Raw genomic sequence first — 25,961 nt, 5'->3', positions numbered from 1 at the left:
AATCAAGATAGGGATTGAAGGAGAAAGGAGAGAAAAACCCCTCAATTTAACAAGTTTGTTTTTATATAAGGGAATGAAAATATTCCAACTCTTCTTTCTTGCCCACCACCAAACTAATTGCTAGCTAACGGAAAAATAAAGCTCATGCTGAGATATTCATCTCATTTGACTCATATAGTTAGATGATTGCATTTGGAAGCTAGCCAACTAGAAGCTAGCCAACAATATCTTTAACTATTAATAAGTAAAAGGGAAATTTTTAAATTACCACTTTTTATGTTTTTATTTTACCACCCCTTAAATTAAAAATTTACTCATATTTCATACATTTTCCAAAATTCCGGTGGGTTTTCCGTCTGTGGACCCCACCTAACGGCTACTAACCACCACCTTGACCCTCACTAATTTTTCCCCTGATTTTTCTCTTTAAAACTGCTCTCCCAACTTTAATTCACATTTCCTTCACCAAATTCCACTATAATTGGGGTAGATTTGGGAATTAGGGTTCTTGGGACAAATTCAATTGGGCGTTTTCAACAATTAGGCGTCTTCAATGGCTCCCAATTTCCCCTGCTTTTTCTTTCAGAATCGCCAAGGTTGTTCTCACCGTTGGCGGCGGCGGCATCGGATTTGGAGCCATTTTTCCAGATTTGAAGTGTTTCCGTTGAGTGTGGCTCCTTCCTCTACCTCCCATGGTGGTTACAGGTAAGAAGGAGGAGAGAGAAAGTGAAGCAGGAAAATGGAGAAGAGAAGGAAAAACCACCGAAAAGATGGAAATGGAGGTGGGGCCTCCCATGGTGGTTTCAGGTAAGAAGGAAAATGGAGAAAGTGAAGCAGGAAAGAGGTTTTGCGGTTAATGCAGCGGAAAATGGAAATAGAGGTGGATCCCACGGACGGAAAATCAGTAAAAAAAACCACCGACCAGTAAGTATACTGAGGAACAAAGCTTTCTAGCTTTGAGTGAGGAAAGGGCGGGAATCTGAGTAATTTTTTAATTTAAAGGGTGGTAAAATAAAATAAAATAAAAAAATTAAACGGGCGGTTATTTTGAAATAAGTGTCATTTTTGAATGGTAATTTAAAAATTTTCATAAGTAAAAATTATAACAGTGAATATTAATAATTTATACATTGAGATAATTTTAATGAGTACCCACAAGATTTTTTTTTTAATGTATAAATCACTAGTATCAGCCAAATCGGATTAGGTGAATAGTGCAAAAAGTTAAAACATTTCACTTAAAAAAATATGGAGTAACTTCATTGTACATTTGTACTATGTTTATTAACATGTGATTTTAGACTTGTAGTTAATATAAATGATAAAAATAAATTTAGAAAGATTAAATTTCGGACACTAGTATTAACACACTAGATTAGCCATTAACACACAAAGTTGAATATTACGAGTAATAAATTATACGTTCAGAAGATTTTTTTTTTTTTTTTTTTTTTTTTTTTTTTTTATGAATCAATAACATTAATCAAAGTAAATTAGGTAAATAGTGCAAAGGCCAAATAGTTTTATACTTTTATTTCAAAAAATATAAAGGGAGTAACTACATTGTACTATGTTAATTTGTACTTCGTACGTGATCGTAGACTTGTAGGGAATATAAATGATAAAAATAAATTATGAAAGAATAGATTTCGGACTCTAGTAGATCTCGAGGAAGATGGCCACCTGAAATTGCGGAATGTAAAGCTATAGCATTTGGTGTTAGGCTCGCGAAACAATACGGCTTCAAGAAGGTCATTGTTGAATTGTACAACAAGATTGTGGTTGATGGACTCTCATAATGTGCTACCTATTTCACTGATTTAGATTCTATATTAGAGGATGTTTTCTTTATTTGTAAAGACCTCGATTTTGTCTCGTGGTCTCATGTTAGAAAGGATGGGAACTCGGTCGCTCATTACCTTGCTAGATTAGTGTGCTTTGGTGTTGAACAAGTGTGGAAGAATCATTATCCTACGGATGTATCTTCGTATGTTTTTACGAACAAATTGTCCATTAATTAATAAATAGCACTAATTGGTTTTTCTAAAAAATAAAAAAATAAATAAAAAAATAAAAGATTAGCCATTAAGACGGTAATAACACACAAAGTTGATTTATATTCAAAGATTGCACGTAATTAAAAAAAAAAAAAAAAAAGTGGGCCTAAATTAGTCAACTCACAAAACCTTGAAATCAAGCGACTCTTCAACCACTACTATCAAGTTCTTTTTCTACTCTAAATTTCGTTAAATGCTGTTAATTTTAATTTGTTTGATTATGAAATGATCCTAAACCAAAAGCTTTATAAAATTATATACTGCATTTGCAATACCCATGATTTTATAAAAATAAAAAATACCCATGTGAGGATATTCACCTGCATCAAAGTTGAAGTCAAATAAATTCAAAGTTAAATAAAAGAATTATGCATTTGCTCAGATCCCAAATTTCAAATTTTTTGTTGGTATAAATAAATTGACGCAAATTATTCACTGGTCAGTTCATCTTCTTTGAATTTATTGAGTTCAGATTTATTTGAGCTTCCTTTTTGTTTGTTTGTTTGTTTGTTTTTTTTTTTTTTTTTTTATTTGGCTAATTATGCTCAATTTTTAAATACCCAGATGAAAAAGCACTGATTTTTGAGCTAGCTGGTGTATTTTCTGAGCTGAAGTGATGAAGAAATTATCACCCAGATTGTGATTTGTGAGATGTTTGTTTGACTTTTTTTTATCTTTAGTTTCAGAAAATTTCACTGTTAGTTAGTTGGTGATTAACTAGTGTTGACATTTGAGATTTTGTTAGTAAAATCATGATTGAAGAAGAAAACCCAGAAACTAAGTTGAAAGAAATGGAGGAAGAAGATGATAAAAATGTGTCCAAATTTGGGTATTGGGATTATATATGGGGACCATTGAATTGGCTCAAAATGCTTGCAAAAGAGATGCATTGGAGTTTTGTGTTTGGGGTGGTGATTGTGTATGGATTTAGTCAGGGTTTGGGTGGAGCCCTAAATCGTGTCGGTACCGAGTATTACATGAAGGATGTGCAGAAATTGCAGCCTTCAGAGGCACAGATTTATCAGGGGTTTACTGCAATTCCTTGGATGGTTAAACCCATTTGGGGTCTAATGACAGATGTGGTTCCTGTTCTAGGGTATCATAGAAGGCCTTACTTCATATTTGCAGGTAAATTCTGATCAAATTTAAGCATGGCTATTTGGCTTGATATGTTGTGTATATGAATATGGTTAATATTTCTGCTTTGATTGTGATAGTCAAATTGACTACTAAATATCGGTTTTTCAACTATGTAATGAAGTTTCAGTGTTCAATTACTTGCTGTTTGTTGTTTCTTCTGGAGGTGCTGTGTGCATATAGCTAAGTTTTGATGTTAGAAATCATATTTGACAGAGTAGTAGATTATGAAGGCAGTACTTCACCATATTATTTTTACTTGATAACAACATCCCGAAAAGTAATGAATTAATGATGATTCCTCTAAGGACAAAACAACCTTTTAGAAGCTGTTAGAAAGTTCCCTGATCTCTTAATTTCGTTAGCTTAGCAAGACATTCCACTTCTTGCACCCCACTTGCGGTGCCGTGCTTGTGTGAGAGGTCCTAGTTAAGAAATAGCTTAGATTTTAAGGATGATTGAAGAAGGCATGTGTGAAATATTATACAAAGGAAAGTGGATAACAAAGCGGAATTTTTCTATTTTTATAATGTAAAATGGACAACAAAGTGGAATCTCCAACATAAAGCTGAAGAATTAAATTGAAGTGGAACTGTGATAGTTGTCATGTAGTAGACTTTTTATTCTTTGAGGGTGTTAATTTTTAAGGATATCATCCATTTAGAGATGCTAAACACTGCTAAAAGTGCTCCGGATGATACATTATGTAGAAACTCAAAGCTTCTTGAAAGTATTATTGAGCTTTTTGATCTGTTCAGAGATTACTATTCCACTTCTAGCCGGCTTTAGTAGCTGCGACGACAAGGGTTTACCTCTTTGATTTCCTTCAGAGTCACAGGACTGATCATTAACCATGGATTTATTGGTTTGTTTGGGAGAATCATGGGATTCTGTAATCCATATGCATGTTTGATGTCTAATGCCTACAAATATTTACCTTTCTTCTCTCGTTTCCAAGTACCCAGATACCAGTATAGATGCTAAATCCCCTTGGGTGTGTTTAGGGGAGAAATTGGATGTATGTATTAGGTAACCGTATACACACACTATTGCAAAGAGGCTTTTGTAGCCTTATGGCCCTTAGCTTACAACTTTTAAGGGTCTTTCTATATAACATTGAGCGTTCTTTGAGCGGGTGAGACATATGGTAATCTGTTGTAATCAAAAGTTGAAAATTGACCTTTAGAGAGTTTCAGCCTTTTCAAATTCAGGGGTTGGGGAGAAAAGGGGCATTTACCCCTTTCTTCAAATCCAAGAAAAACTAATAGAACCACCTTTGTTTCCTTTGTCTCTTCTGGAATTTTGGATTATCTATCAAACATGATTTTATGGCTGCAAAAATCTCAGGGATTGATTTTAAATATTTCTCCTAATTTTTATTGTTCATGCTTTCAAGTCCGTAAATTACTGTTGTCCTGCACCTATCTTATCTTGAGAAGACTAGCAGAAAGTTTTCTTCATACATCACACTTCATCCCATCAAATGACTAAAAGTTGCATATTAGATGCATGAAATAATATAATTAGAAGTTCAGAACAATGAAGAGCAGTAAATGACTACAGATTCTTTGATTCAATACAAAGTTGCCTGGTTAGCTAGTGCCAGCAGATTAGATTTCGAGTAGTCACTTATTGTTGGAACGGTATATACTAAGCTAAAGGGGACTTCCTTTAGAGAGTTTCAGCCTTTTCAAATTCAGGGGTTGGGGAGAAAAGGGGCATTTACCCCTTTCTTCAAATCCAAGAAAAACTAATAGAACCACCTTTGTTTCCTTTGTCTCTTCTGGAATTTTGGATTATCTATCAAACATGATTTTATGGCTGCAAAAATCTCAGGGATTGATTTTAAATATTTCTCCTAATTTTTATTGTTCATGCTTTCAAGTCCGTAAATTACTGTTGTCCTGCACCTATCTTATCTTGAGAAGACTAGCAGAAAGTTTTCTTCATACATCACACTTCATCCCATCAAATGACTAAAAGTTGCATATTAGATGCATGAAATAATATAATTAGAAGTTCAGAACAATGAAGAGCAATAAATGACTACAGATTCTTTGATTCAATACAAAGTTGCCTGGTTAGCTAGTGCCAGCAGATTAGATTTCGAGTAGTCACTTATTGTTGGAACGGTATATACTAAGCTAAAGGGGACTTCCTTAAATATATCTTGCAACGGAAGTACGTAACACCCTTTTTCACCCAAATCTCAACATGCAAGTGTATGTGTGTGATCACATGTTCCACTGCATGCTTTAACCGGTTTTTCTGTGTTGGCTTCAGGTATCCTTGGTATAGTGCCCATGTTGTACTTATCTTTGCACCAGCAGATGCATATCTTCTTCGCAGTGCTGTCTTTAACAATAGGGAGTACAGGGGCAGCAATAGCAGATGTAACTGTTGATGCATGTGTAGCACAGAACTCTAATAAGCATCAACATCTTGCTCCAGACATGCAAAGTTTATGTTCCTTGAGCTCTTCCATTGGATCACTCCTGGGATTCTTTCTCAGTGGTCTCTTGGTTCACTTCATTGGCCCACAGGTGGATTTCCTTACTTCAATGATATATTTTCTTTGCATACATAGAAAAAAACAAAATGCTTTCATGATTGATACATGATTTCATGTGAGATTTTCCCTATTTGAACAAAAGGGGGTCTTTGGATTGCTGGCAATCCCAGCAGCACTTATATGTCTGGTGGGAATCACACTTCAAGAGCCTCAGACGGTGAACTTCTCTTACAAACAGGTAGCTCACTTTTCCGTCTTTCTCCAATAGGCTTTTGTATCATATTAGTGCAAACATTGTAGTAATCTCTTTTTGAATCAGGTTGGCCAGAAGTTCCTTGATGCAACCAAAGCCATGACAGACACACTGAAATTGCCAGATGTGTGGCGGCCATGTCTATATCTGTACCTCAGCAATGCTATGAGTCTCAATATCTATGATGGAATGTTTTATTGGTATACTGATTCAGATGCAGGCCCGAATTTTTCTCAGGTATGATGGAATATTTAATTATTGATTATGAATATGGCTATATGGTAATCACTTGCTTGTGCTTTTGGTCATATACACAATATATATTCATGAATGGGTACGGTTTAAAGGGTAATTTGATGAAAATATAATTTAAATTCAGGTCTTTAGTACAACCTCTGTAGACTTTACAAATTAGAAAAAGAGATATCTTTTGATTTTTATATAAAATGCCTACTCTAATGATATATTGCTGTTAAGAACCTTAGGCATCATTCAAGTGAGTACTGGATGTGGCTGTTTTTTATTCTTGCAGAATATCCCTTGCGATTTTGGTTACTTTTTTTTTTTATTATTATTTTATATATATACCTTAGTTTTAGCCTTCAATCTTTTCACCTGAATTCCCCTTATATGATCTATTGGTATTTAATTGAAGTTGTAAACTGAGCTCGGTAGCCCTTATATCAATATTCTGGATACGTGAACTTGTCTAAACTTAATTCCAATTTTTATGTTAAGGTAAGAACAGAGGCTTAGTATTATATTTCTTTCCTTCTCCCAAATTTTGCAGGAATTTGTTGGCTATATTCTCTCCATTGGTGCAGCTGGTGCCATACTGGGATCACTATTATACCAGTACGCTTTGAAAGATCACCAATTTCGGGATCTATGTTTCTGGAGTCAGCTTTTATTAGGTCTTTCAGGGATGCTTGATTTGATGTTGGTTTTACGATTGAACTTGAAACTTGGCATACCAGATCATATCTTTGCAGTGCTCGATGAATGCGCATTCCAGTTTCTTGGGAGGCTCAAATGGATGCCGCTTCTTGTTCTCAGTTCAAAGCTTTGCCCTTCAGGAATAGAAGGCACCTTCTTTGCTCTAATCATGTCAATTGGTAACATTGGTACGTTCTCTTCGTCATGGTTCGGAGGTATCTTACTTCATTCTCTGAATATCACAAGAACAGGTTTTGACAATCTTTGGGTTGCCATTTTGATCCGTAACATAGCTAGAATCTCTCCACTCTTGGTCATATTTTTAGTACCGAGGACTGATCCTACCTCTTCTATTCTTCCATCTAAAGCCTCAAGTACAGAATCTGCAGAAACTCCGGATGATAGCAAAATTGAGCTAGTATCTCTCATGACCAGTGTTGATAGAAGATGACATTTTGCAGTCCTTTATGTTGAGATTTAGGGGATAATCTGTCTAGATAGATACGTGTATTGGTTTTAGGGAACTTAGCTTCAGAGCAGCAGGACTCTATATTTCATCTTCGGTGCCATTGCTGGAGTGAAATAGGTTCTAGTATTCCTTCTCTAGCAATACTAGTTACCGGCATTTTGATTCTTTTATACCTATGAAATCATTCTACAAATTCTTTCGCAATGAAAGAAATCTATTGTAATTGAAATTTCGGAAAGAGTTACTTATTGATTGCAAACAGATTTTTGTATCATGAGTAAAGATTAGTGAAAAAGAAAATGATATACAAGCGAGCATTTTCATAAATCAGTTCACGACCTCACTTCTGTGTGGATTTTTGAGGATGATTATGAGATTTCTTGGACTTATTGAGACATCTAATGAACTGTATTCTTCTGTGATGAATCTGTGCTTTAGGTCGAACAATAACTAGCAGGTTATCCATGTTTATAGCTTTTAATGTTCAGGTTATCCATGTTTTTGGTGTATGGGAAGAAACTGAAGGCAATAATATAGCCAGGAAATAATTAAGGCAATTAAGTTAATGTTTCCAAAAAATAAGTCGAGCGATTTTCATAGATAATGTTAGAAGTGAATAAAATTCCATAAATACGCTACATTTTAATAAAATTCCCAGCGTACCGTCCACGTCATCTTTTGTAAACTTGATTTTTTTTTTTAAAAAAAAAAAAAAAAAAAAACTTGAAACCGCTAATTCAATTAGCTGTTTTGTTTTAAATTTGGCAATAAAAAAAAAATTAATAATTACACTTGTTGACGTGGACGGTACATCGGAAATTTTTATTAAAATATAGCATATTTATGGAATTTTGTTCTCTTCTCACATTATCCATGGAAATCGCTCAAATAAGTCAGTGAACAATTTGGTGGACTCAATTTGCAATAATATTGCCTTCTCTCCTTTTCCTCAAAAAAACCAATTCAGTGAAGACTGAAGAGCGTACTTTTGGTGCAAGCCACAAGGGCATTAAAAATTACAAACAGGGGAGGAGGATTTGAACCTATAGCCTATTGTATATAGCAGGCTCTCGGTCTTTGTTACTCGGCCAAGATCTCATAGTTGTGAAGAGTGTAAGTTGTATGTGATTTTGAAATTATCTTGTTGAGGTATGTCCAAATATTGAATTAAATTGTTATCTAATCAATGTAAAATCCAAGTGGAGTAGTATATCTTGTTATCGCAATCACAAGTTTCAAGACATATAGTCATATAGGAGGATTTTAGATTTTCATTATATTTTTGGTTCATTCAATCACAGGCTAATACCAAAAATGACATCAAAAACAGTCGGCCAGGTGGATTTATAAAAATCACTAGATCTTATGCCATCTTAACTGTAGTTTCATATCTAATTCAACATCCTAAGATTAATAAGTACATTTCACATTACATACTTTGATTACTTTCTGAACTTTGTATAAACACTGTTCTTACAGATAAATTGGCTTCTACTGCAAATATAATCTGCAGAGTGATTCAGTCACCAGAAATCAATTGCAGTTCATTTCTTGACTCATCGTGCCAATTTTTTGAGTCGTTGGAGTGTCTTCTGCTTGATCCACAGCCTATCATACGGCAAGTAACCTTGAATGGAATGCTCATAACTACAGAAACAAAACAAAGACAGCAATAATCAGACCAATCAAGCAACCAGGAGAGAATTAAAATCATGAACAGAACAGAAGTAATCCAGGAAAACTAGGGCAACAAACACTTAACATGAAATTATGCTACAAATTTTGCAAAATCAGATAATCAAATTAACAACAAAATTACTCATGTTTGAAATGAGTATCAAAATCTTAATGATTTCAGACTTAGATAAGTGGTTCCTCTACTTTTCCATGTCTAAAGGAAATAAGGAGCAAGATAAATTCCAGCTATATCCCTATATGATAGGCCAGGCAAAAACCTTCAACCATATAGGAACATGAAAATCAAAGAAGATGAAAATCGTAATAATTAGCTAATGCTAATCAACAATTTTTAGGAGGGACCTACACCAATGCACTCAAATCAGCAAGCCCATCGATGAAATTGTATAAATCACCAATGTCATAACTGATGTTTCTGAGGGCTGGATTTATCTCCTTCAGCTTCCTTTCATACAATGCACAGATACCTGCACGTAAAGCATGCAAGACTGCATAAGCAAATACGATAAATAAATAAATAAATAAAGAAAAAAATAAGTAAAATCAGGGCTACAGACTAATCACTCAACAGGTATATTAAGATACTACAGTTGTTGGGAAAAAAAAGTATCATATACTTATAATCAGTGCTATAGTGTAGCAGCAAACAATTACTAACAAATAACCGAAAATAACATATTCTTTTACTACTTAATTTTAAATTTTATTTAGGTGGCTTGTCCGGCAAAGACTCCACAAGTCTACGTTTAAATAGATTATGATAAGGTTGACCTCTGCTGCTTGTTGATATGGATCAGCACAGAGTTGTAGATCTTTCAGGCATGATTCTTTACCATAAGTTTTATCCTCATGAAATTACTAAAGCTTCCTCCACCAATAATCAAACAGCTCATACAAAAAAGGTCCAAACTTCTATACTAAACTTTGTAATTTTGTAAAAGCAACAAAAATTGAAAACCTACCATCCATTGCTTGACTTATTGACTCATAATCCATAAATGTTCGAGTTGATCTGTTCTGTGATGTCTGCATTAGGATAATTGTATGCCTATTGTCCTGCAGAAATGAATATGGCTCCAGTAAGCATCCCAAAGGGTCAGGAAATGACAAGGCTCAAAAGTAGGGAGCTAAAGAATCAATATCAACTATATATTCAATTTAAATCAGCAAATGTAAGATGAATTGGCTCCATAGATTAGAAATCAATGAATCCATATCACATTGCGATCGACTTGCAGAAGATGCCTACACACTTTACTTTCAGTATGAGCATATTGAAAGTTCAACAAAAAAAAAAAATTAAAGAATCATCTAGGTTCATGACAATCATGGTTATGTGCTGGAGCACCAGAAGTCGATCATGTAGAGTCAGTCACTTGTTTCTAGATAATCTAGCAATTAGGATAAACATTTCCAGCTAAGGGGCAGTTAAAACAGGTTTTAGAATATATAAGTAAAGTATGGGTTACAATATACATATGAGCCAAAAAAACAAGACTGATTGGACAATTGCACTACAATTTTAAATTTCAACAAGGCATTGCCTAGGTTTTGCAAACAACTTTGGATCACTCTAACCATTCGAAAAGAAAGCTGAAAAGTAAATTTATCACTCGAATGATTGAGGACTTGGAATTCCAATAGAAGTACCAGAGTCATAAGTATATAGTTCTTATAAGGACCTAGAAACACTAAAAAACACAAACCCAAGATCATACTGTATTCCAGACATTTGTTGATTCTCTTTTCTTGGTGGATTAAAAAAGCATAAGCACATGTCTTAGATAGCGAGCAATTTCATCGACTAAAAGAGTTTGTTGTAATACATAAGTATGAGGTCAGCTCATGCTTAAGAGCACACAAGCATCAAATAGCTGGACTAAACACAAGTTCATACATTGCATCCCAGATTTTTTTTTTTTTTTTTTTTATTTTTAAGATTGCATCTAAGATGAATAGGTCTATGGCAAGAAAGCATCATTCACACATGTAAACAATAAAATATTACACAAGTATAGCCAGCCAATAATTAGCTTTAGTAGAAATCAATTAGAAGCAAACACTCACTTCAAAATCTCATCAAAGGAAAAATTAGAAATGGAAATTTCAATAAGAAATTCTCCATTTGGATTCAAAGCAGTTATTTTTTATATTAGAAACCTGTCAATCAAATAAAGGTCTAATACAAGTGTTACCCATTTCAACAAGCTTTATCAAAAAAAAAATCGTTTAATAAAAATACTTACAATTACACTCCAAGTAACAACAATTCTACTAGGTGGAGCTAAATTCTATACACCAACGCCTCAATTAGCAAAGCAATAAAAGAACGTAAACCATTATTCTTTTCTATTCTTTGATTGCAAAGAATCACTTGACTAACATATCAACCTAAGTTTTACATAACAACTCAAATGACTTAAATCAACTAAAAGGAATGGTAGAGATAATCCAAATTAAACCTCACACACACACACCCAACACCCAACTGAATTTTCGCCACCAACTTCATATAGCAGCACATCAATCATTACATGTATAAACAGCAACTAAAATTAAATTTGCTCAAACAACACTAGAAGAAAGCAAACTACAGAAGTCCAAAGTATTGCTCAATTATCGCCACCAACTCAATTTTACCGCCAACATCACAAATAAGCATATTATCAATTACATACACAGCAGCTTAATCACATTACACTGTAAGCAGCCAAAGTAAAGTAGTCCAAAACTGATTATATGTGAAAACCCTAATTCCCAAATTAATTGCAAAAATCAAACAGTTTCAAAAAATCTTTATTGTCACTTCAACTACATGCAATTCCACTACGTCAGCAAATAATTTGACTAAAAAATCATCAAACAATAATCCCCAAAAACTTCAATTTCGTGTTATCCTATCAAATTTTGAAGCAACAACAACACTAAACCTCAAATTCATGGTGAAACCCTAGCTCTATAAATCATTTCTAACAAAAATCAAATTAAGAAGTGAAGCAAGATGCAAGAGAGACAAAGAGAGAGACACTACCATGTTGAAGAATGAGGGTGGCTCGAAGAAGTTGCAGAGAATAAAGGTGAGAGGAAAACTCGCAGTGTGCCCACGGTCTACGGCGACTCCTGTCAAATCAAAATTCCGCAAATAAGATGACAACAACAATATTAACTTCTTTCCCTCAAAAAAAAAAAAAAAAAAAAAAACAATATTAACTCCTAAAAAAAGAAAATTACAAGAAACTTCTCCAATCTTAATTCGTTATTTACAAATTCTTAAATGGAACTGGTTAACATAAATTTATTGTAGACCACTAACATTAGAGATACTATGATTATTTTATTAATAAAAAAAAGTCACTACATTAAAATAAAGGTTTTTATGTTGAAATAAAAGCCATTGTGACATTATAAAAGTTATAATAGGTTAATTTTTTGGGATGTAAACAGAAATAACATTAAAAGTCAAACAAGTTTTAATAAAGGTTACTATGTTAAAAAAATAAGAATACTATGTTAAAATTACGGTCACTATGTTCCAAATAACGTTAGTTCTGTGTGTATATAAATCTCAGATCCACAATTATATTATTATGAACCAGGTCCACACAAGTATTTAATTATCCATATCAGGGAAAATACAAGTTTATCAGCATGATAAAAAAAAATTAATTTTTTTTTAAAAAAAATATATATATACAGTATTACAGTATTATTATCATAAGCAAATCAACAACTTTTTTTTATATGTGGGACATGTTAATTCTATTTATGAAAATGTTATGCTAATTGAGATTTCTGTTGTTATTTATAGAAATGTTACTAAATAAACGATTTTTGTTTATCATAATGTTAAACTGGGACTTCTTCATATTCAATACTTTGGCCCTATTCTTTTGAGTTGTTCTGCCCTGCCCTGTTGAAATCTAATATGCCCTGATCTGCTGAAATTTGTTATACTTTGCTCTGCTGAAATCTGTTCTGTCCCAAAGCTAAAGGTGATCAAAGTTAGCCCGGACCGCTGGCCCGGCCTGAATTTTTTATTTGGGCGGGTTTAGGAATGCGTTTTTATGCATATTTAGTTGATTTTTCTAGGCCAGACCCGAAAAGCCCGCACGACCCAACCATTTTGGGGAGGTTTGGGCTCAAAAAATCCGGCCCGAGAAGTGGGCATAATTTTTTAGTTTCGGCCCGGTCCGCCCAATGATCACCTCTACCCGAAGCTCAAAAGAACAGGGCCTTTCTCCGCTTTTTATAAGTGCATCCATTTAAATATTACTTTATATGCAACTGGAAATTATTGGGGAATTAAAATTACATAAAAGTAATAATGGGTGATAATTTATGAAAAACTAAGAGATGTGAGAGGATATAATAAATAATATAAAGAGGACTATGTGAGATTGTGAGGAGAGATATACTTTATATAAAAAAATAATAATAATAATAAAAATAAATAACATTATAGTCGAAAAAAAGGAAGTAATGCACTTAAAAACAGTCGAAAATGAAAAATGATGCACTTTTTTTTCAAGGGAAGATTAATATAATAGTAATGTTTGTGAACTACTTGTCTACTTTGTTTGTTTTTAGATAATTGTGTTCAAAGTTGAAATGAAACACCAAGTTTATGACATTGTCAATCGACAACAATACAAAGTAGTAAGAAAACAAAATCATTTTTCCTTTCTTTCATGAATATCGGATGATTTATCGAATATTAAGAAAAAGAATTCATGGTCAATGACAATATATATAGTTCATTTGTTGATACTTTAAATTTTGTTGAACAATAATCATACAAATATTTCATTAACTTGTATACTCAATTTTCAACCTTAGCTTGATGACATTACTACTCACACTCAGCACCCGTTGTATCATTCCTTTTGTGTCTTAGATGCTTTAACTAACATGAATGTTGCCATGATCATTGGATCATTATGTTAGATTGGTAACATTAACAGCTGAATCAAAATCAAACTCATCTTTCAGAATCCATGATACAGACAGCAATGTGGAGGATGATATAGGTAGTGACAATATGGAGTATGCATATTGATCGATGTTGTAAAGAGTCAAAGTGTATATACAGTATACATCTCAAATTCTCAATCTTTGTAATTAATGTAGGGAAAACTAAATATATTAAATGATTCTTTGTATTATACTTTTGTAGATATTTGACACCTTCAAATCTTCAATCATTCTTTTTGTAATGGTATACAAAAAAAACTTCACATGTTCAGTGGAATGTTTTCAAAACTAGAATGTGTCTATTTTACCGATCAATTTCCTTATCTTTATGGAACATAGGTATGAAACAAAATTTTATCATAATGTGCCAAGTGATTTAAAACCCTGACACTACAATTTGATAAAATTAGAAATTAAATGGACAAAACTGCATAATAATGTGAGTAAAGAAAAATCAGTTTCCAAGGCGCAATCAAGTATCCAAATAGAATGTATATAAGTATTAGTTCAGCGCATGAAAACAAGAAATTTGTATAGAATAGGATTGAAGATGGGAACGATAATGGGTCGTATATAGCTTGCTATACTCCATAATATCTTATTGGAATAATCTTATTGTAATTTGTAGTTTTATACTTTTATGGAAATAGTATGTACATGAGTACATCTCAAGATAAAACTAAATGTAAAATTCAGAATTTTATCTAAATAAATCCCAACTAACATTGATGTCAACCCGGATTCCAGTAATCAAACGTTTTTCCAGGAATTTTCCCGTATTTTTTGCTTGATAATAAAATATTCACACGTCTCCTAAATCTTAGCCAATTGCGGAATATATGAAATTCGGGCGAGAATGCAAGATGACTAATCTGCAAGACTAAAATTTGATAGATTTTACATCATAAAGTCTCAAATAATATGGAGTAATCAAAATAAACAAGTAAAACAACCCATAAAGTTGAAGGCAAATACTTTTGAGAGCCTATTAATCTATTATGTACATCCGGGTGTACTGTACACCTGGGGTCATTTGCTCATTTAATCAATAAATGAGTAAAAATATTATTTGTTCATTTGTTGATTAAATGAGCAAATAACTCCGGGTGTACAATACACCCGGATGTATATAACAAATTCTAATTAAATACTTTTAAGGCAAAAGTTTAAATAAAAAAACTCAAAGAAAGTGACTCAATTAGCTATGTTATTTCAAGAAAGATTAAATCAACATTCAACAAAAATTTACCATCGAAAATTCTAAGAAATCTCCAATAACTTCAATAAACCATAATAGCATCCTTGAACCACATCATTATTGATAATAATACCAATGTGTGTTGTGCTACCGCTTGGGTGTTCCATTGTTCTCTGTCTCAACGTCGTGCTCTGCTTGTTCAAGGGTTTTCACTAGGGATATTTTCGGTGATCACGCGGTGTCGTGTGCTGGTATGGTGGGTATTAAACATCGGCATAATGTTGTTTGGGATACCCTTGTTGATGTTTGTTATCTATTTGGGATTTCAGCTCGAAAGGAGGTTGACATTGGGTTGTCTGGTGGGAACGACGGTGCCCTCAGACATGCAGATGTGTTACTATATTTCTGGGATCGCGGTCGCGATGTTTGTGTTGACTTGACAGGATCTTCTCCTTTGACACAGTCTAGGTTATCTGACTTTGTTCCTGGACGGGCTGTGGCTGATGCGGCTCATCGAAAGCGGGTCAATTACGAATCCAGTTGCCGGACAATTGGTATGGCTTCTTTCCTTTCTCTTTCTTTCACTTGGGGAATTAGAGAAGGAGGCGGTGGCATTGCTGAAGCGAATCCCAATCAAGACATTGCGGTACGTGCTGCTGATCATATCTTCACTAGGATAGGATTTGCTATAGCTAGAGGAGTGGGGGCCCAGATTATATCTCGCCTTTCCACTAATTTTTTTTGTAGGCGGGACGACTTTGTCTGTTAATGTTAATAATAATAATAATAAAATGGGCAATCCCGAATTTGATATTTAACAATAAAAACTAAACCCTGTTCACTTCACCTTAAAAAAAAATATTAAGTAAAAATAATTTCAGTTCAGTAAAAATAATTTCAGTTCAGAAAAAATAAGTTCAGTTCAGTAAAAATAATTTCTATTCAGTAAAAATAAGTTCAGTTCAGTAAAAATAATTTCAGTTCAGTAATAATAAGTTCAGTTCAGTAAAATTCAGTAACTATAAAGAAGAAATATAATAGAAAATCAGCAAAAATAATATCAGTTCAGCAAAATTAATTTCAGTTCAATAAAATTAATTTCAGTTCAATAAAATTAATTTCAGTTCAACAAAAATAATTTCACTTTAGTACAATTAATTTCAGTTCAGTAAAAATAATTTAAGTTCAGCAAAAATAAAATGAAGTGAACGGCGCCAAATAATGCAGTGATGTATTCGCCTATAATTAAAAAAAAAAAGGACAATTCCATATTCGACACGTGTCATACTTCAAAAAAAAAAAAATAGAGTTTGTACATAATATCTACTCGCTCCTAAGCTATAGGACAAAACAAAATTTTTGGTAAATCAAATGTCTAATTTTTCACTAAGAGGTACAAGTTCCAAAGTTGCTTCTTGTACCCTAGTACTTGTATTCCTATTTGAAGTAATGTTTGAAGGAACTAAAACATCATGTTGGGTTGCATTTGGTACCAGAAAAATCAAAGCAATTGTACCAAATCTCAAGCAATTTCTTACTAGAATTGCCAGCCACAAATTACTAAAATTAGTTCTTGAAATATCCAAATAATGAAGCACCATGCCTCCCAACATTTTAGAAGAAAGTGAGCCTACACTATCAATGCACATTAGGAGTGCAAAAAATGTACCCTCAATGCCTAAAGGGCAAAGCCTTGTGCTCAAAACTACCATTGGCATCCATCGAATGCGACCTATTACGTGATAGATAGTTTCCTCCACTATAATGAAGACTGGATCAGGGATTCCAAGAGGTAAATTCCATCTAAGAATGAACATAAGATCCAACATTCCAGATGCGACGTATAGGAGTTGGGCATAGAAGAGGAGATCTCTAAGTGAGAAGTCTTTCAAGAATTTGTGGTAGATGAATACACCAATCATTGAGCCTACAGCTCCGATTGCATACATCATTCCTACGAATTCCTACAATCAATAAAAAATAGTGTCAAGCTAAAGATGGACTATTTGTCACAATGGCCCATGTAAATTTAGGTTTGTAAAAAGCATCACATCATTGATTAGACAAAGGTAATTCGATTTATAGGTCATATTCAGGTGAGAAGTCATCATTTTATATTTAAGGTCATTTTACTTAATCTCGCCGAGATAAACATTATATGTGCACATATAAAGCGCATGTAAAAAAATATAAAAGGATAGAGAAATTGAAAACCTTGGAAAATCCGGGACCAGCTACAGGATCAGTATACCAATAAAAATGACCTTCATGAGTGCTATAACTTAGGGCCAAAGATAGAAACATGAAGAGTGATGGCTTCCACACTTGAGGGAACTTTATTGTTCTATACATATCCTCCATTGCGCCTCCTATCCTCTCTACAACCTGCATTACACATGATCATGCAATTATTCACCCAAAAACATGGACCAAAGTTACAATGATTATTGTATGAATGCTAATACTTTACATATACCAAATTAAATCTAGTGCAAAAGTTTGCACCTCACAATCACGAGCTAAGGTTGTGAGATCAAACCTCGCTAGAGGCTCTTTGTGGTGGGGATCCATTTATCCTTCTTGCCCACTCCCAAAAGACCTAGTCTGTTAACCTAGACTGGGTGAACCTATGACTCTATGAAAGGTTTATTGTAGCCTGGTAGGATCCTTCTCCTTGCCAACCTAAAAAAAAAGGACAAATCCTCTATGTACATACGAATTTACGACGGGACTTACCTTCTTAGAACCTTGACTGGTTGAGTTGGCAAATCTTAACTCATAAATAAGGAATCCCAAAAGTAGGAATGCTGTTGGTGCAATAGTAAGAATCCCGAGTGATCCCTACAAAATGAGAATTTGCAGAGCAAATTAATTAATAATGAACACAATCAACCAAAAAATTAAGGAGTATTCACTCATTTTAATGCAAGCGAAAGTATAGTACGTATCAATAATGTAATGCTCTTGGCAAACAGTAAACATAATGTTCAAAGTATTAGAGTAGATTGTGATAACTAAAATTACAGTTGTTTGTCTGTTTGAGGACAATGGTTAGGATCATGCACTACAGCACTGAACATCAAATTAACGTGAAAATTGAGTCAATCCTCTATGATTTGTTATACAGTGAGCGCATCACTTTTTTTTTTTTGAATGGGCGCATCACTTATTTAGAAACAAAGGAAGTATCATAATTTATAGTTTTGAATTGAAAGTACATATGTAAGAGTACACAAATTATATTAACAAAGTTCGTCATGAACTCATAATGATCCATCCTAAAACCAATTGATAATAGAATAATTAACCCGGTAACTTAGGTTATAAAGTAAAAATTGTTCAGCTTATCTCATTCAAAATGTGGAATCGGAAACATAATACTCACACTTGTATTAGTTGCATTTAGCGCAGAAATTAAATCAAATTATTTTGCATGAAGTAACTATGTTAATCTCGCCTTAAGATGTGATTTTGCGGCCTTATTACATTCTAGGAACTCTACATAACATTCACAAAGTGACAACTAAACATAACCTTTTTTTCTTAGAAATGTTCAACATAAACAAAATACCGAGTGGTTGTTTTTTTTTCTATGTATTACCTCATTCTACTCCTACTCTTAACTTTCAGATGTTAAAAAAGAATTAGTTTCCTTGTCATTTTGCTTCAATAATTAGTCTGATCATACCATTTATTTATGTAAAATTAGATTGAGACCTAGTTTTTGTCTTCGCACTAATACGATTAATTATTTAATATCATTATTATTGGCATTAATAATACGAAGTATAAATTATTGTCGGTTAAAACCAAAAATATTAATTTATTCCAACCTTACATGGACGGTATGAATCGTATGATAAAAAATTGCTCGTTTATTTTATATAACCTTAAAATCACCACCAACTATCGAAACGAGAGCAAATTCGAAAATAAAAATAAAAATAAAATTGAACAGCAATTAATCAAACAAGAATGAAGAAAACAAACCTGAGCTCCAAGTTTATGAACAAGAAACCCACTAGTAGAATACCCCAACAAAGCTCCCAAAGAATGGCAAAATCCACAAAGACTCTGCAAATCAGCTGCTAATTCCTTCACTTCTATACTATTCTTAGCAGTACAAGCATCGATTGTCGCGGTTGCCATCGCCATACCACCATGAACTCCAATGAAACAAAGGAGTGCCAAGCTAGCAGGCAACTTCGTTGCAATGGTCACAAGAACCGCGGATGAAACACCAACAACACCAGCAATAACAAAATACGGCCTACGACGATATCCCATTATAGGGAGTACATCAGTAAGGAGCCCCCAGAGAGGTCTTAAGATCCAAGGGATGAAGTAGAAACCAATGTAGAACTGAGCTGATGAAGGGTTGATTTTTTGTACGTCTTTCCAATAGTAATCTGTTACAACACGGAAGTAGGAGTCGGAGAAGCCGAGGTTGAGGCCGTAGACAAGAATGATGCCTAGGATGAAAGTGGGGTGGAGAGTGGTAGAGAGCATTTTGAGCCATTGAAAGGGTTGAAGAAGAAGAGAGGTTGGGTTTCGAGGGTGGTGTTTGGGTTTCGATGGCAGTGGTGATGGCGAAGGCGGGTGTGGAGTGATGAGCTCCTCTGTTTCATTGGAGCTCATGGCCAGGGGAGCTCCTGAGATGGGAAACAGAGATGGGAGACAGGGAAGGAGGGAAGAAAGAGAAAGGTGTTGACTTTGAAAGTTCCTAAATTTGAGGAGATTTAATTTTTGTGCTACTTTATGACTTTGTGTCGTATGACTAAGTAGCATGAGAGTTAAGTTTAGCGTACTCAAAGGTTGGTACTCAAAATATTGGTAATGTATTCTTTGTAGAAACGTAATGGTTGAAGTAATGCATTGTTAAACATACGCAGTCATAATGCAAAAAACTTTTAAAAACAGAGGAAATATAATAATATTAAATACTCTGTAAATAAACACTCCGTAATAAGCTTTGCATCATGACATCTTTGAACGGATGGCAAAGTTCTAACCATATTTTCATTTCTACTCCCCTTAATAGACCATAAATTAGGATGGCAAAGTTCTAACCATAAATTACACAGGGTGCAGTCAAAGAAGGTTGGCCGACTTCAGTGCCATATTCCTTCGGGCCAAGAATTAAGAATCCAACACTCAATTCAGGAATTGCTGTAACCGGAAACTCCCCAATCTATAGACCAATCACCGGAAAACCCTCAGTACTACTCAGGCCGGGATTATGGTCTCAAGCCTGCTCTAGAACATTTCAAAATTGCAATTTGATTCAGAAATAACAAAAACTGTTGTCTAAGTTGTCAAATAATACGAAGATGAATGAGGTATCTACACCATATGATCATGTCATTCTCTTCATGCTGCTCAAGATATTACGAAGTGTCTTGTTTTACTTGAGAAGATATTCTTAATACAAGATGTCACTAGGTAAGAATTAGTACTTCTTGAGTTCTTGTATAGCTGATAAGGGGCGCATTTTACTTTGAACAAAGAATATCTAGGATGTTTTATTAAAGTTGGAAATAACAACTTTTTTTCACAAGTTATAAAAAAGGGCCATGTATCGAGCAAGCTATCAATTATAAATTGTTGTCCCTTGTACATAAAAATGTAAGCAATCATTTAGCTAGAAAGGTCATTCTCTATGTCTATCAATTTATCAATCACTTTCCCAATATACAACACTTGATTTACATGAAATTCCGGGGCAAGAACATTATCATTACGTGACAAAGAAGAAAGAAAATGACGTTTATTGTATCACAAAAGATGTGTACATCAGGTATAAATAAGACACTAAATGACTACATGAGTCTCTCCTCTGCATATAAATTTGGTTTTCGTTTGGAGTGGTTCGATTTCTCTCATATTGACATGTAGGAGAAAGAAAAACTATTTACAACGTCATAGGATAGTAATTCCATGCCCTTATTGTGAGCTAACTATGGCTAATCCACAAACATGATAAAGCAGTTAAGTATCAGGATTGCATTTCATTTTCATACAATCATTTCCTCAAAGAGAAACAGTGTAAAGAAAAAAAAAGAAAAAAAGAAAAAAAACAACAACATATGATGTATCCTGCAGTGATGAAACAATACCGCACTTATCTTCTCTTATAGGTGCATACAAGTAATGAAGATCTATGCAGCCAGCAGCTTCTGAATGTCCTTCTGTAAGTTCAAAGCAATTTATTCCCTTTAGCACATGAAAAACATATCATCTCTGCACATTTGACTAGAAAGCATTATGCATCAATATAATCTTAAGTAACTTAGCAATTAAGCCAATTATGATTACCAGATTTAAAATATGGAGAATTAGGACATTAATATCTCTGTATTTGTAGTTAAGTACTCAAATCACACATAAAAGTTGCTACTAATTGCCATATCAATGGATGTTTAGTTTTCAGAGCCAAACAACTCTTACAATTTGCTGCTGCTACTAGCATAGTAGGAAAGAGAAGAGATTAATCTACTTTCACGATTTATAGTTGGTTGACATATAGTAAGTCCCAAACAGTTGATTCACTAGTAAAGTCTACCATATTGGTAATTAACTAGCTCTTCTTCCAAAGAAAATTTTCTAACAAACACCTGCCACGAACATATTTTACAAGGCAACATCAATGCCTGAGTTCAGCTTACATGATTTCAAATACCATCCATCCAATACGTCATAGACTCATAGTGCAAACAGATGATAGAAATGACCATTATGTACAACATATACATTGTATGAAATATAATAGTAGATTAAAGGCAGTAATGAACCAGTTTGACTAAGTATAGACAAAAAAAAAAAAAAATATGACATGCATACAAAGAGGATAAAGGGAAAAAACTCAACAGCCTCTTAAAGCAGCAACATCATCTAATATTGAAGCACAATAAAACAGAAACTAAATGAAAAAATTCAGGACCATACCTCGATTTGGATAGGGGATGTTGTAGGTGGGTATCGCTCTACAACCTTGCCATTCTTGTCCACCAAAAACTTCTCGAAATTCCACTTGACCAAATCACCAAAAAACCCACCAGCACTTGACTTGAGGAACTGGTAAACTGGCGCTGTGTTAGGACCATTCACATCCACCTGTTACAGTCAGTAGCAGTCACGGTTTCAGTAACTGGTCGATTATGGATCTCTGGTGATTATGAGCTGTTGAGTTCACTAACAAACCTTGTCAAAAATGGGGAATTCAGCTTTGAACCTTGTACATGCAAAATTTTTAATCTCGGGATTTGAGCCAGGTTCTTGGCCTCCAAATTGATTACACGGGAATGCTAGAATCTCAAAGCCTGTAAATAAACAATTATTGCATCTATCAGTCTGTAAAAGTTCAGATTATTGAGATCAATTAAGAACATTTGTTATTTTGTTTCAGCACTTCAGTAGAGTAAAAACATGCAACACTAGCTTGTTTTCAGAAGCATAACCAAAGAAAACCAAAGTACTAAAGAGGCTAATGAATATTTTACTCTGCGATGGCTATGCTACAGGTACACACAACATAATATTGCATTGATAAATAGCTATAGTAGTGAAAGAATACTCAGATAATTTTATGATACAAAGGTCTGCAATAACTATAGTAAAATTCACTAATTTATCTCTAACAACAGACCAGAGCTCCCCAAAGGTCAGAAATAGAAACTAACTGAACATATGTACCAAATAGCCAACTTACCCTGAGTCTTGTACTTCTCATACAGGTGTGAGAGTTCTGAATAGTTTGATGATGTCAAACCACTGAAAGCAAAATATTCTTGTCATTGTGTTATACAAAGATCCATGTTGCATGCTAAGGTATCAAACCAATAAATTGCATAGTAGATAAACCACGTCTTTTGAAAAGTTGTTCGGAGTAAAAATGTTAAAAGGGAGATGAAATATGTACCACTTTGAAGCAACATTGACACATAGGAGAACCTTCCCCTTGAATTTGCTAAGAGCTACATCATTTCCATCAATATCCTGCATCACATACATTACAATCAATTCCGCCATTATAAGATGTTTCTCCTCAATAATCGATATGCTCACAATTGAACTAATGTAAAACCATTTTCTGTTTCTAGGCACCAATACCTCCTCCCAAAAGTAAAATCCAGGATTATGGATTATTCATTAAGCAATGCTTGGGTAAGGGTATGCATAATCTCTCACATTAAGAAGCCACTTACAACATGCTTCATAAGAGTCATTACAATCTAAAATCATTCATGCTCAAATTTCAAATCAAGGTTATCCAAATAAAGTTATTTCAAGCAATTCAACTACAGTAAAATTGAAAAGTGAGCCACTAGTTCATTTATGCAAGATACAATGACTACCGGCTCAACAAATCGACAACCAACCGGTAATCGACCCAGCCGTCAAGCTAAAGCTTGCCTCCATAGTAGGGGCAGCTTCCCCTATAAATCCAATCAATCAATCAAAACCAGCTCCATTAACCTCTACAGTTTTCAGTCATACCCAATTTGGTAAAAGCCTAAAACCTAATCCCACAATCAAGAAAGAAGCATACATTCCACTAATTGTCTAGTTCTCTAATTCTGACCTTAAATTTCAGCAACAAGGTTCGACATATTAAAAGTGAGTAATACCAAATTACAGAACAAAAGGTAAGATCTTGAAGATGATTATAATTACTGAAAAGCAACAATTTTATCCGCATTTTGGGCAATATCAAAGGGAAGCAAATACCTTCACAGTAAAATCATGGATGGTTTGTTCAGTAGCAGCTCTAGCATAAACTCCAGCAGAAATAGAATTCTGCGATTTTACAGAAACCCCATTAAAATTGAATGATTTTAGAGAAAATCCATCTTGGAAAAACGATGAATTTAAGGACCCAAATCCGATTTTGCTGGAAATTGAGTGAAGAGCCATAAAAGGGGAAAAATTAGGTCGAATTCTTGCATTAGAAATGGATAATGAGGGCAAAGGGGAAGTGAAAATTGAAGAGAAAGCCATTGAATTGGAGCTTGTTAAGTTAAAATTTTGCAGCTTAATTGTTGTAATTTGAGCTTTAAGGGTTTAGTAGTGTGTGAATTTGGGGAGGAGATTGTAGATTTGTAACGGCAGTTGAAGAGCACACGTGGTGATGAATGCTTACTTCAACATAATAATTTTTTGGAATCAAATTCTAATTATCTTGTGGTGAATGCTCAATCAACGTTTACTATCTCTCTTCAACCAACTTAATTAGGTGATGTGTACTTTACTTGGAGAATAGGGGGCATTAGTAGTAGAGAACTAAGGGGGTGTTTGGTATTTCGGAATTGAGGGTGGGATTGAGAGTTTTAATCCCAATTCAACAAAGAAGTTTTGTTTGTATGATGGGAATGAGAATAAAAATAAGTTTGGGAATAGAAATATTTAGGGGAGAATTTCCACCATTTTATCACATAAGGAGGGTAGGTAATAAATGGATGGGAATGGTAATAAGTTAAAAATGACATATTTGCCATTAATGAAAACAATGAAAGGAAATATTAGTAAGGGTAAATTTGTAAAATTGTTATTTATTCCGTATATATTCCAACTCACTATCCAAATAAGGTATTGGTATATTTTCATGAATTCCCAACAATTAATTCTCAATCTCATTCCCACTTTTTAATCCCCAAACTCCCATTCCCACATTCCAAACGCCCCGTAATGTGTGATGGAGGATGGATATCTAAGTGGATGGTGTCCATGGTGAGGCGAGATTGCAATAATTGGTTTTGTACTTGATGGAGCGGAGGATGAAATGACTTTAGTATCCACGTTGGCTTGTGTGTGATGACTAATGAGGAGAGGATGAGATGAAAATTTTAGGTGAAGAATCGGAGATAGAAAAAGAGGGATCACCCTTTGATACCACCCGCACCATTAACATCTCTGATTATTAAGGATGAAAATTTAATAATAAAAAGGTAAGACAAGTCATAATTATCCATTGGAAATATATACGTAGTACAAACTAAAATAATGCAACTATGTAAGTGACATTTTTTTTCTTATAAGCAATCCTATATTTTTACGAGGTAAAATAGTGTATTTTTGACATATATATATGCAGAGCCGTTTTATATACTTTGGGGGCCCTATGCTAATTTTAAAAAATAGGCCCCAACATATCAGTAAGAAATAAAATGCATGTATGATATATAATTTGATATTAAAAAAAAGATAAAAAAATAAATAAATAAAGAACTCAAATTTTTGAATTTTTTTTTAATTAACAATAAGATAGAGAGAAATTCTATTTTTTTTTCAGGTAAATCCTTTTAAGGTAAAATACAATTTTCACTTGTGGGAAAATAAATAAGAAGCTAACAAAATACAGATCAGTATAAAATAATACATCAAGATTTAATTTTGTAGGAGGAAGCTAATACGTAGTATAAATGATTATACAGTATGTGATATAAACTTTGAAATGTTTTACATAATGGTGAATTTTTATACACATAACGACTAGTATAAGTGTTTCGGGGTTTTCTGGTGTCCTGCGGGAGAGTTACAACACCGAGACTGGAACCGGACGCCTGTACCTGCAAAACAACGAAGACTCCTTGTGGTAGGAGCTCCGCCTCCAACGGTCAAGTTAGTACCTGATTAAGGAGTAATAAATGCGGAAATTAAAGTGATTTAGTCTCTCTAGGTGAGAGTGTTTAATGTGTAATCCGTGTGTTGTTTTCGAGTCCCCCCTCTCTTAA

General features: G+C 33.9%; 4 protein-coding genes across 5 annotated transcripts; 1 reads left to right on the top strand and 3 right to left on the bottom strand.

Annotated features, from left to right (window-relative positions):
* The first annotated feature begins 1,844 nt into the window (after nucleotides 1-1,844).
* LOC110712203 (probable folate-biopterin transporter 2) lies at nucleotides 1,845-7,691 on the top strand. The gene is made up of 6 exons (XM_021890662.1): nucleotides 1,845-2,495; nucleotides 2,622-3,185; nucleotides 5,478-5,737; nucleotides 5,849-5,944; nucleotides 6,026-6,196; nucleotides 6,750-7,691. The coding sequence occupies exons 2-6, from the start codon at nucleotides 2,810-2,812 to the stop codon at nucleotides 7,344-7,346; spliced, it is 1,500 nt and encodes a 499-aa protein (XP_021746354.1). The 5' UTR covers nucleotides 1,845-2,495; nucleotides 2,622-2,809; the 3' UTR covers nucleotides 7,347-7,691.
* Nucleotides 7,692-8,679: 988 nt separating this feature from the next.
* LOC110712208 (enhancer of rudimentary homolog) lies at nucleotides 8,680-12,247 on the bottom strand. Its single transcript, XM_021890668.1, has 4 exons — nucleotides 12,094-12,247; nucleotides 10,025-10,118; nucleotides 9,409-9,529; nucleotides 8,680-9,011 (listed from the first exon to the last, which is right to left on the bottom strand). The coding sequence occupies exons 1-4, from the start codon at nucleotides 12,094-12,096 to the stop codon at nucleotides 8,921-8,923; spliced, it is 309 nt and encodes a 102-aa protein (XP_021746360.1). The 5' UTR covers nucleotides 12,097-12,247; the 3' UTR covers nucleotides 8,680-8,920.
* A 4,124-nt stretch (nucleotides 12,248-16,371) lies between these two features.
* On the bottom strand, nucleotides 16,372-20,198 carry LOC110712241 (probable folate-biopterin transporter 6). The gene is made up of 4 exons (XM_021890702.1): nucleotides 19,222-20,198; nucleotides 17,968-18,072; nucleotides 17,446-17,616; nucleotides 16,372-17,195 (listed from the first exon to the last, which is right to left on the bottom strand). The coding sequence occupies exons 1-4, from the start codon at nucleotides 20,017-20,019 to the stop codon at nucleotides 16,599-16,601; spliced, it is 1,671 nt and encodes a 556-aa protein (XP_021746394.1). The 5' UTR covers nucleotides 20,020-20,198; the 3' UTR covers nucleotides 16,372-16,598.
* Nucleotides 20,199-20,973: 775 nt separating this feature from the next.
* On the bottom strand, nucleotides 20,974-24,450 carry LOC110712174 (probable phospholipid hydroperoxide glutathione peroxidase). Of its 2 annotated transcripts, none has more exons than XM_021890621.1 (6): nucleotides 23,959-24,450; nucleotides 23,150-23,226; nucleotides 22,940-23,001; nucleotides 22,432-22,550; nucleotides 22,177-22,344; nucleotides 20,974-21,471 (listed from the first exon to the last, which is right to left on the bottom strand). In XM_021890621.1, exons 1-6 carry the CDS (start codon nucleotides 24,226-24,228, stop codon nucleotides 21,466-21,468), a joined length of 702 nt encoding a protein of 233 aa, XP_021746313.1. In that variant the 5' UTR covers nucleotides 24,229-24,450; the 3' UTR covers nucleotides 20,974-21,465. The 2 variants fall into 2 exon arrangements, with proteins under 2 accessions (XP_021746313.1, XP_021746311.1); XM_021890619.1 differs by having other exon boundaries at nucleotides 20,974-21,419; nucleotides 23,959-24,447.
* Nucleotides 24,451-25,961: the final 1,511 nt, after the last annotated feature.

This window comes from Chenopodium quinoa, unplaced genomic scaffold, assembly GCF_001683475.1.
Source record: "Chenopodium quinoa cultivar QQ74 unplaced genomic scaffold, ASM168347v1, whole genome shotgun sequence".
Lineage (NCBI taxonomy): Eukaryota > Viridiplantae > Streptophyta > Magnoliopsida > Caryophyllales > Amaranthaceae > Chenopodium > Chenopodium quinoa.
This window is presented reverse-complemented; position numbering and strand designations above follow the sequence as displayed.